This window comes from Canis aureus, chromosome 32, assembly GCF_053574225.1.
Source record: "Canis aureus isolate CA01 chromosome 32, VMU_Caureus_v.1.0, whole genome shotgun sequence".
NCBI classification, from domain to species: domain Eukaryota; kingdom Metazoa; phylum Chordata; class Mammalia; order Carnivora; family Canidae; genus Canis; species Canis aureus.
The window spans coordinates 41,435,552-41,447,527 of record NC_135642.1 but is presented as its reverse complement, the minus strand read 5'-3'; the positions used below and the strand labels follow the sequence as shown (position 1 = coordinate 41,447,527).

Genomic DNA, 11,976 nt, shown 5'->3' with positions numbered 1-11,976 from the left:
GGCCCCCGCACCTTCTCCCTCTCTCCCTGTCCGCCCCGCCCGGGGACCAGGAGATCATCAACTTCAACTGCCGGAAGCTGGTGGCCTCCATGCCGCTCTTCGCCAACGCGGACCCGAACTTCGTGACGTCCATGCTGACCAAGCTGCGCTTCGAGGTCTTCCAGCCGGGGGATTACATCATCCGAGAGGGCACCATCGGCAAGAAGATGTACTTCATCCAGCACGGCGTGGTCAGCGTGCTCACCAAGGGCAACAAGGAGACCAAGCTGGCCGACGGCTCCTACTTCGGAGGTGAGGGGGCCGCGGGGGCCCTAGGGGGACCCGGGCTGGAGAGGCCGAGGATGACCGCCGGGGCCCTCTGCGGTGGCCGCCTGGCGCCTGGCGGGTGTCTGCGGCCCAGTGGATGGGCGCCGGGGCTGGGGGAGAGCCCGGCCCCCGCTGGGGGCACCGGCATGGCGATGGTGGGGACCAGGCCGGAGCCCGCTCGTCCTCCCCACTCCCGCTGTCCCCGCAGAGATCTGCCTGCTGACCCGGGGTCGGCGCACGGCCAGCGTCCGGGCCGACACCTACTGCCGCCTGTACTCGCTGAGCGTGGACAACTTCAACGAGGTGCTGGAGGAGTACCCCATGATGCGGCGGGCCTTCGAGACGGTGGCGCTGGACCGCCTGGACCGCATCGGTGAGGGCGGCCTCCGGGAGGCCGGGAGGCGGGGAGGCCGGGAGGCCCCCTGCACCCCGCACCCCGGGCCTCCGGCCTGAGCCCCCGCTCCCTTGTGCGGCGCAGGCAAGAAGAACTCCATCCTCCTGCACAAGGTGCAGCACGACCTCAACTCGGGCGTCTTCAACTACCAGGAGAACGAGATCATCCAGCAGATCGTGCAGCACGACCGCGAGATGGCCCACTGCGCGCACCGGGTGCAGGCCGCCGCCGCCGCCGCCGCCGCCGCGCCCCCCGCGCCCGTCATCTGGACGCCGCTCATCCAGGCGCCGCTGCAGGCGGCCGCGGCCACCACGTCGGTGGCCCTGGCGCTCACGCACCACCCCCGCCTGCCCGCCGCCGTGTTCCGCCCGCCCGCCGGCCCGCGCCACCCCCGGCGCCTGCAGTCCCTGCTCCCGGCCGCGCCCGCCGCCGCCGCCGCCGCCTCGCCCGCCAGCAGCCCGTCGCAGCTGGACACGCCGTCGTCGTCGTCCCTGCACCTGCCGCCGCCGGCCGGGCCCCCGCCGCCGCCCTCGCCCGGCTCCCCGGCGCGCACGCCCCCCGCCGGCCCCGCGCGCGCCCCGCTGCAGCCCCCGCCGCCGCCCGCCGCGCGCTCCCCCGCCGCCAGCCCGGGCCAGCCCCCCGGGGACCCCGCGCCCGGCGCCCCGGAGCCGCCCCCGCGCCCCCCCGAGCGGCCCGGGCCCCCGAGAACGCTCCCGAGCGCGCCGCCCCCGCGGGCGTCCGGCTCGCACGGCTCCCTGCTGCCCCCGCCCGCGCGCAGCCCCCCGGCCCCGCAGCCCCCGCAGCGCCGCGGCACCCCGCCCCTGACCCCGGGCCGCCTCACCCGGGACCTCAGGCTCTTCTCGGCCTCGCAGCCCGCCCTGCCGCACGCCGGGGCGCAGACTCTCCGCGGGGCGTCGCCGCACTCGTCGGGGGAGTCGGTGGCCGCCTTCCCGCCCGCGCCCCGGGCGGGGGCCGGCGGGGCCGGCGGGGGCGGCGGGGGCGGCGGGGGCCTGGGCCCCGCGGGGAGGCCCTGCGGGGGCGCCGGCCAGCGCGTCACTCTGCCTCGGAAGACATCCTCAGGTGCCGCGCCGCCCCCCCTCTCCTCGCTCGGCGCAAGAGCCGCCCCCCCCGGGGGCCCCCCTCTGACTGCTGCGCCCCCGAGAGATCCCGGGGCCAGGCCTGAGCCCGCGCGCTGCTCCAAACTGCCGTCCAACCTATGAGCAGGGCCCCCCTTCTCCCCTCCTGTTTTCTCTTTTTTTGTTTTTCCTTCTTCTTCTTCTTCTTCTCCCCAACCCCCTCCCTCCTCCTCCTCCTCCTCCTCCTCCTGCCTCCTTTCTTCCTTCAGGTTTAACTGTGATTATTAGGAGATATACCAATAACAATAACGATTATCATTAAAAACAACAAACAAACAAACAAACAAAACACCCCACACCAGAAAAACAAAAGACAGCAGAAAATAACCAGGTATTCTTAGAGCTATAGATTTTTGGTCACTTGCTTTTATAGACTATTTTAATACTCAGCACTAGAGGGAAGGGAGGGAGGGAAGGAGGGAGGGAGCAGGGGAGGGAGCGGGAGGGAAGCAGGCAGGGCCCAAAGGCAAAAGCCCGAAGAAGGCAGGCGGGGTCTCTCTCTGGCTGGGGTCTCTGGGGTCTCTGGGGTTGGCCGCAGGTGGGGTGGCCCACGTTTGGGGGTCTTAGAGCAGGTCTGTTACTGTGTCCATCTTAGGGCTGCAGTCCCCGCCACCACCAGCCCCTTAGCTGTGAACTTGGAGCTCTGCGGGGGGGATCCTCTTGTGCCCCCACCCCCCAACCCCCGCCGGAAGGGGTTGCCCCTGGATGTGTTTCTGGGGAGCCTCGGTCACCTGAGTCCTTGAGACGAAACGGGGCCAGGGCCCTGAGAGTCTTGCATTTTTTTTTCTACTGCAAACTTAGCCAGATCCGTATATGACTATGTATATGTATATGTATGTAAGATGTGTACACGTAGAGCTGCGTAGCGCCCCTAGAGCCGTGTAGATAGCCACTGTCATGTGCGCACACTGTAACCCCGTGTTGCCAGGACACCCAGGTCACCTTACATGCAGCAGCCCGCCTTGGCCCTCGGGCTGGGCACCGCAAGGTCTGGGGGAAGTGCTCTCTCCAGTCCTCAGGGAAGAGGACCCCAGGACCCCTCAGCAGGCCCCCCCTTTCTCCGCATCTCTGGTCTCAAGTCCAGTCCTAGCCTGACCTCTCACCGCGCGGAAGCAGAAGACGCCTCCTGCCCTGAGGGGCCTCAAGCACATCCCCGTCACCTCCACGGCCCTCAGTTTCCCCGTCGGTACCGTGGGAGGTGAGGGGAACTCGTAGTTCTTGAGTCTGCTCTGTGCCAAGCACTGGTTTCGCACTTTACACACGTTGACTCCTTTAATTTCACAAAGACCACGAAGCAGGTGCTTTGATTCTCCCTGTTTCGAAGATGGGGAAAGGGAGTTTGGGGTAATTTTTCCAGAGCGTGGTAACTCGGAATGGCAGAGCCAGGGCCCATCGGGGACTGAAATCCGTGCCCGCCGGAGGCTAAGCGCTGAGAGGGACGCAGTTAGTCTCCGAGCAAAGCGTGGTGGGAAGAGACCAGATTTTGGAAGCAGTCAGACCTGGGTTCGAATCCCAGCCCTGCCGCTGCTTAGCCGGCTGACCTAGGGCAAGTTGGCCGGCCTTTCCGAGTCTGTTACCTCATCTGTAGAACGGGAGTCACTACGGTACCGCCTCCCAGGGACCCCCGGGGACCAGATGGGAGCAGTAGCAGGTGCGAACCACCCAGCCTATGCCCGGCACAGGCCATCGTAGGTGCTCGAGGAATCCGGTCCTCCGGGCCTCCTCCTGTGCCCAGCCCACTGCTCCAACAGCCGAGGCGAGAGCCCAGAGCCCCTCGGCTGAGGGCCCCAGGACCTGATGGTCTCAGGACGAGGGAGGTGGCCGGGCCTCCCGAGGGGCAGGTGGCCACTGGTGGGTGTGAGCCAGGCCTCCAGCGAGCGGTGGAGAGTTAGGCCGAAAGAAGAGGAAGGAAAGAGCAGGGAGGAGGGGACCAGGCGGATATGCAGGTGCAGACTCGGGGCTTTGGGGGAGCCCCAGAGGCCTTCGAGGCAGCCTCCTAACGGACTGGCCCCCATTCTGAAGGCACCCGGAGCCGGAAGCAGGTTTAGGAGGGGCGCCGATGTGAAAGCAGCGCAGATGTCCCCCGAGGCACGCTCTCGCTCCCCACGAGGCCCTGCCAGGCCTGTTAGTGGTCTGCGTCCGCCGGCCAAGACCTGAGTAGTGGGTAGGGCTGGTCCCGCCTTGTCCACCCAGGACCCCCCTCCACGCTCCAGCCAGAATGATGTCAGGATCAGGTTCGGTCCCGAGTTGTCCAGGGAGGTGGGGCAGGCCCGTGTCTCCACGGATGGCCCCGAGGGAGGGGGCGGTCATCCGGGAGGGACGGTGGTGAAGGATCCTGCGATCTTGGGGAGAGACTAAGTGCCTGGCTGGGGTCTCCAGTGGGCAGGAGAACGCCCCGTGGGCCCAGGGAGTTCTCGGGGCTGGAAGGGCTTAAGTGGCGGCCTCCACCTGCGCTCTGCACACACCCCTGCCACCCTGCCCCTCCTCAGGGAGGCAGGCCTACTCGATCCCCAAACCCATCTAGTCCTGGAGGTGGGCGGGGAGGGCACAGGAGCAGGAGTGGAGGGGACAAGGGCATGAGGCGTGAGGACCACCCCGCTTGCCATCAGGGCCTGGCCTCACTGTCCTCGACACACACGCACACACGCATTTTATAAAACCTCTGACCCAGCCCAGCTGCTCCTTGGAGCCTGGGGAAGCCAGGTCCAGGTCCGCGGGCCAGCCCGTCCCCAGTCCCCCCAAAGCGATTTTCAAATCTACCACTTTTAAAACAGAAAACGGTAAATGCACCGTGTTGTATATTTTATTTAAATAAAAAAATGCCAGCAGATGCTGTCTTCTTCCAGGGGTCAGGGTCAGGGGTCAGGGATGGGGAGCAGCCGAGAGTAAGCTGAGCGGGGTTCGCCGAGGCCCAGGAGCCAGCAGGAGCAGGGGGCAAAGGTGCCAGGGAGCGGGAGGGGGGCTGCGGATGCAGGGGTGCGTTGCTCCCCGCTGGTGGGACCTGGAGGGGGAGCGAGAGGGAGCGAGTGTCCTCTGCCAGCGGGTGGCCGGGGGAACCCCTGACCCCTGCCCGAAGTGGGGGCCCCTGAGCGGCCTCCCTGGTGCACCCTGACCGGGAGGCAGGAGAGTCCGGGGCACCCGATTGGATGGGCCCCCAGGAACCAGAGGGCGGCTGGGGAACAGAAGGTGGCTGGCCCAGGGGAGGGGTCAAGGCCAGGCCAGCGGGTTTGCAGCGGCCAGGGGTGGACCTGAGGGTGCAGGCGGGATGGGCGGCCTCACTGTCGGGGGTTCAGGGTGTCTGCGCCCTGCTGATGGGTGCGGGCGCTGGGCTGGGCCCCCAGGCCCCTGAAGCCTGCGGACGGCTGCCCCCACCCCCCGGGGGCTCAGGGCGCCTGCAGCCCTGCGCCCCCCCTGCGGGAGGGGAGTCCTCACGGGGGCGGGGACCCCGGGCCGGCGGTGGCTGTTTCCATGGTAACCGGCGGAGTCTGGCGGCGGGCGTCCCCATGACAACGGCACCCCGGGGACCCGCCCCAGGCCGGGGTGGGGGGCGTCCCAGCAGGGTCTCGTGCAGCACACCTGGAGAGGCGAGGCCCCCGTGGGAGCCCGCGCGGGACGGAGCACCGGGGACCTGCCCGGGGTCCGCCCCGCGGTCCTAGCGGGGGCGGCGGGAAGCCCGGGCGTCCCCGAGGCCCCAGAACAGGGGCGCCCGCGGCTGTGGGCGCGCATCCCCCCGCCGCCACCGGCCCGCCCCCTCCCGCCCCACGGCCCTGACCGCGCCCGGCAAACTGGGGTGAAGTCCCTGCCTCGACTGTCTCCCCAGCGCTCCAGCGGGGTCGCCCCGCCCAGGTCCCCCGCCCTCCCCCGGGCCCCCGGAGCGGCATCCGGCACCTGCTGCTGCGGTCACGTGCTCCCCTCCTCCCCGAGCCCCCCTGAGCACCTTTCAGGTGTGACCCTGGAGTCCGCCCCGGAGCTGCCCTCTGCGGCCTGCTCCGCCCCCCGCGATTCTGCGCCTTGAATTTTCTCTCTCTTGGGGGTAGAGATGTCACACACACACAAGATACAAGTAAACGCGTAAAACGTAATAAATAACTAAATAAGCGATTAAAAATCCGACAAGCAGCCACGTGCCCATCATTTCGGTTTTAAAAGAGCACAAGGAGGGGCGCCCGGGGGGGGAGGGGGGGTGTGGGGGGGGGTGCTCAGCCGTTGAGCTTGGGCCCAGGGCGTGACCCCGGAGACCCAGGATCGAGTCCCACCTCGGGCTCCCTGCATGGAGCCTGCTTCTCCCTCTGCCTGTGTCTCTGCCTCTCTCTGTGTCTCTCATGGATAAATAAATAAAATCTTAAAAAAAAAAAAAAAAAAAAGAGCACAAGGAATTCCTTTGAAGGCATCCGTGCTGGGTCCCCCTTGTACCCCTCTTCCTATCCCCACTCACCTGAATTCTCCTTCTCTCATTCCCTTGCTCTTCCCCACATGCTTACTCCTGAAATAAAGTGTCTCTAAACCATGTGCTCAGTTGCTTACCGACGGTGTGTGTGTGTGTGTGTGTGTGTGTAGGGTGGGGATTGGAAGTAGTTTGCCTTTGCAGGGAGGAGGATTTTATCAATAATATTCAGAATTGTTGATGTTCGGGGATAATCGAAAGCAGACCGAGTTTTAGCTCATCTTCTTGTTTTTCATTTCTTTACAAATGATCTACTTTTCATGGCCTGCTCCCCCCACTTCTGTTACGCCCCTCAGTACGCTCCTAAAACTCTGAGCTTTACCTCAGTGGTTTCATGCCACAGGTAGTCTCTAGTAATCTGCTAATTTTGTTCAATATTGTAATCTTGAGACCCTGTTGATGCGTGGAGCACGGTTAAGTCTTTTCCACGGCGGACAGCGCCGGGGTCCGCTGTGTCCCCACTGGTGCAGGCGTTCTTGGGGACATAGCGGTCTTGGTGAGCTCCAGCTCCCGGTACTACAAACACTGCTACTACAACCAGGCTTGTTTGTGGCTCCTGATAAAGACATGTGCGAAGATCTCTAGGCTCCCTGGGTCGTAGGGTAGACTAATCTTGGCTTTGTAAGATCACGCCAAACCGTCTTAAGTCCTTCTAACAATTTATATTCCCACCTGCAGTGTATCAGTTACTCTTGCTCCGCATTCTTGCCAATAATTGGAATCATCAGACTTTATTTTTCCCAATCTAGTGATATCGGACAATGTGCAATTTTTTTTCCAATCTAGTGATATCGGACAATGTGCAAATCCCTAATTCCTAGTAGGGTTGATGTTTTCTCATATATTCATTTGCCATTCGTCTTTCCTCTTCTGAGAAATATTTTTTCGTGTCTTTTGCGTGATTTTCTATTATCTTGTTATTGATTTGTAGCAGTTTTACACACACGCACATCTATTGGGGAACCACACTCTGTTCATGAGATGTGTTACAAATATCTTCTTCCTGTTTAATGGCTTTTATTTTCACTTTTTCTGGTTTTAATAAACAGAAGTTTTATCTTTTAGTGAAGTCCAGTTTAGCGATTTAAAAAAAAATCTAGTATTTCCTTAGTGTCTTTTCTGCTGGTTTAAGAAACCTATCTGCCTCTGATGTTATAAAGATATTCTTCCATATTAAATTTGTAAAAATGTGAAGTGGTGCTTAACCTACCTGACCTGAACTTTGCTATGGTATTGGGGCGGAATTCAATCTCATTTTTGCCCAGTATGGACAACCAATCATTCCTACTAATTTACGCCGTCACTTATATAGCATCTCTGAGTCTATGTTGAGGCGTGTTCAGTCATCAGCTTGCCTATCCTTGTTCAAGCAGCGCCCTGTCTTAGCCACTACAGCTTTATAAAGTACGATGATATCTAGTTGAGCGAGTCCCCACCTTCTCCATCTTAAGGAATGTCTTGGTTATTCTAGGCACTTTGCACCATCATGTACATTGTACAATCAGTTTTTAAGATGCGTGAAGAATTCAATGGACTTCTTATTTGAAATTACATAAATATTACTATTAAAATGTGTATTCCTATGGGTGAACAGAGTATAACTCTCTATAACACTTGAGTCTTCTTTAATGGTTTGCTTGTTCAGACTAGTCAGGATAATTAGCACCAGCTGCCCCAGAAGAAAAAGTTCCAAATTTCAATGGTTTCACCCGACAAAGGTTTATTCCAGCTCCAGGAAGTTCTCCTGCAGGCCGGGCAGCCACTCTTCTCACTGATGTCAGCTGGAACCTCTGGTCTCTAAGATCGAGGAGCAGAGACAACCGAGGAGATGAGTGATTATGAACCACTTCTCTCCAGCAGCCACACACTTCACTTCTTCTAGTGTTACTTGGCCACCACGTAACTGCTAAGGAGGCTGTGAGAGGGAGCATATGGAATATTGCTGGGCATTAACTGCCTCTGCGAGATCTTTCACATGGCTTTCTAGTTTCTTCATGAGGGTTTGTGCATGTTGTTAGACTTACTCCTCATACTCTGTCTTTATGTTGTGATTGCTAATTGTATATATTTGCTATATTGAAGCTGTTTTGATAAACATACACAGTCCTATAACTATCCCCAACAGTTAAGACCTAGAACATCTCCATCACTCCTCTAAACCCTCCTGTCCCTGTGCAGTCAACCCCTGTGCTCTCACTCCTGGACCATGGCAGTCTGCCTGTCACCAAATTTTTGTTTTTTCCAGAATTTCATAAAAATGGAATCATAAAAGATGTGTCTTTTATGTCTGACTTCCTTCATTTAGTCTAACGCTTTTAAGATCTGTCTGTGTGGTGTGCATTGCACAGCGACACTCCCTTATATGGGAACGTCACACAATTTGTTTACTCATTCACCAACTGAGGAACACTTGGGCTGGTTCCAGTTTTAGTTATTAAGAATAATGCCCCTATGAACATCCATGTTCAAGTCTTCATGTGGACATGGATTTTCATTTATCTTGAGTAAACATCCAGGAGTAGGGGCGCCTGGGTGTCTCGTTAAGCATCTGACTCTCAGTTTCAGCTGGGGTCATGATCTCAGAGTCGTGACATCAAGTCATGCCCTGAGTTGGGCTTGCACTCAGCACGGTGTCTGCTTCTCCCTCTTCTTCCTCCTCTGCCCCTCGCCCTGCTCACTCTCTTTCTCTCTCAAAAAATTAAATAAAATCTTTAAAAATATATCAAGGAGTGGCACTGTGGGGTCATACGGTAAGTCTATATTTAACTTTATAAGAAACTGCTAGATTGTTTGGTGAGCTGGAATACTATTTTGCATTCCCATTCACTAGCAATTATATGAGAGTTCCGGTTATTGCACATCCTTACAACATTTGATATTGTCAGTCTTTTATTTTTAACATCGAGGTAATGTGTATACACATCAAGGGTGTGTAATGTTAACTTCTGGGTTTAATCTGCGTTTCTATTATGACTAAAGATGCTGAGCATCTTTTCAGGCATTTATTTGCTATCCATATGTGTTCTTCAGTAAAGTGACCATTCCAATCTTTACCCATTGCTTTTTTGCTGGGTCATTTGTTTTCTTAGTATTGAATTATAAATAATATATTCAGAATGCAAGTCCTTTGTAATATATGTTTTGTAAATATTTTCTCCCAGTTTATGGCTTGCTTTCTCATTTTCTTAACCATGTCTTTCAAACAGTAAACATTTTTAAAGCTTTATTCATTTTAGAGAGAGAGAGAGCATGAGTGGGAGGGGCAGAGGGAGAGGGAGAGAGAGAATTTCAAGTAGACTCCATGCCCAGCACCAGTCTGACTGAGATCATGACCTGAACTGAAAACAAGAGTCAAATATTTAACCGACTAAGCCATGCAGGTGCCCCAAGTGGTAAACATATTCAGTTTTGATGATGTTCAACTTACCAAATTTTTATTTTATGATTTGTGACTTTGGACAAGGGAATTAAAAGGGTAACACTAGAAAATATTTACTTATCACAAAGAAGGCAGTGACAGAGTAATAGAGGGACAATAAAAAAAAAAGACATAGAAAACAAATAGCAAAATGCCAAATAGCAACCTGCCTCATCAGCAATTATATAAAATGTAAATAGATTAAACACCCAAATTAAAAAGCAAACTAAAAAGCAAATTAAAAAGCAAATTGGCAAAATGAATAAAATGATATAATTTTAATATATATGTATTAATATATAATAAAATATATTATAAATAAATATGTATTAATATATTAATATGTTAAATAATACAATCCTATTTGTTGATATATTATTTAACATATTAAATATATATTATATATAAAATTCAACTCTACGCTATGAGAGAGACATATCATATTCAAAGACACAAATAAATTGAAAGGATCTGAAAAGATACATCATACAAATTTTAGCCAAAAGGGAGCTGAAGGGGCTGTATTAATATCTGACAGGATATATATATATATATATATATATATATATATATATATATATATAATTTCAGGTTTTTTTTTTTTTTTTTTATGATAGTCACACAGAGTGAGAGAGAGGCAGAGACATAGGCAGAGGGAGAAGCAGGCTCCATGCACCGGGAACCCGACGTGGGACTTGATCCTGGGTCTCCAGGATCACGCCCTGGGCCAAAGGCAGGCGCCAAACCGCTGCGCCACCCAGGGATCCCTATATATATATTTCAAAGATTTATTTATTTATTCATGATAGACAGAGAGAGAGAGAGGCAGAGACACAGGCAGAGGGAGAAGCAGGCTCCATGCTGGGAGCCCGACACGGGACTCGATCCTGGGACTCCAGGATCGCGCCCTGAGCCAAAGGCAGGCGCCAAACTGCTGAGCCCCCCAGGGATCCCCCTGACAGGGTATATTTTAAGGCAAAATCAGTTCTAAGGACAAATAATATTTTAAAATAATAAAAGGGTTAATCTATCAAGAAGATTTGATGATTAAAAACACATATGCACCTAACAACAGAGCCTCAAAATCCGTGAAGCAAACCTGACATAATGGAAGGGAGAAATAGGTAACAACAATAGTTGTAGACTTTAATACCCCACTTTCAATAGTGGATAAAATGATTGGATAGATGATCAGCAAGGAAATAGAAAATTTGAACAAGAGTACAAACCAACTGGATCTAACAGGCACCGAGAACACCACACCTAATAACAGCAAAATACATATTTTTCTCAAATGCCCATGGAACATTCTCCAGGATAGACCATGTATTGGCCATAAAACAAGTCTCAATAAACTTAAAAGAATTAAAAGCATACAAAATATGTTCTGACTACCATATAGTGAAATTGGAAATTCATGCCAGAAGGAAATTTGCAAAAAATGAAAATTAAACAATGGACTTCTGGGCAGCCCAGGTGGCTCAGCGGTCTAGTGTTGCCTTCAGTCCAGGGTGTGATCCTGAAGATCTGGGATCGAGTCCCATGTCAGGCTTCCTGTGTGGATCCTGCTTTTCCCTCTCTCTGTGTCTCTGCCTCTCTCTGTCTCTGTGTATCTCACAAATAAATAAATAAAATAAAATAAATAAACAATGGACTTCTAAAGAACAAAAGGGTCAAAGTAGAAATCACAAGTTGTATTAGAAAGTAAACTGAGATGAATGGAAACAAAAGCACAACAAACCAAAACTTAAGGGTTGCAGCAAAAGCAGTGCTCAGAGGGAAATTTATAGTAAAGAAGCTACTATATTTTTAAAAAATCTTAAAGCAATAACTTCAATGTTCACCTTAGGAAATTAGGAAAAAGAAGAAGAAACAAATCAAGTAGAAGGAAGGAAATAATATAGATTAGAGCAGAAATGAATGAAATATAGAAAAATGATACAGAAAATCAGCAAAACCAAAAGTTGTTTCTTTGAAAAAAAAAAACAAAAACAAAATTGACAAATTTTGACAGTTTGACAACTGACCCTGTTGGAGGCAATAAGGCAATTTAGTCCAGTTCCAAAAATGAGATAATAGGCATGTGCACACTTTTTGCAAAATGTACATGCTTTCATATAAAGTGGTTATATAGAGAGTATCAATGTGCTGCTCACACAATCAGCAGAGAGAGTATTTTTCCCCACTGGTAATTATGACTCTGGATGGAATTACCATTATGGAACTTCCCAAGTAACAACAACAACAAAAATCTGTGAACAAATGTATAGTTTCTTTG

General features: G+C 53.6%; 1 protein-coding gene across 1 annotated transcript in view; it reads left to right on the top strand.

Moving 5' to 3' along the window:
• HCN4 (hyperpolarization activated cyclic nucleotide gated potassium channel 4) overlaps positions 1 to 4,664 on the top strand; it is a 44,089-nt gene extending 39,425 nt beyond the window's left edge. The window contains exons 6-8 of the mRNA XM_077881800.1: positions 51 to 291; positions 515 to 679; positions 785 to 4,664. Of these exons, the coding sequence (XP_077737926.1) occupies positions 51 to 291; positions 515 to 679; positions 785 to 1,920 (1,542 nt within the window). The 3' untranslated portion in view covers positions 1,921 to 4,664. The remainder of the gene's footprint in view (positions 1 to 50; positions 292 to 514; positions 680 to 784) is intronic.
• Positions 4,665 to 11,976: the final 7,312 nt, after the last annotated feature.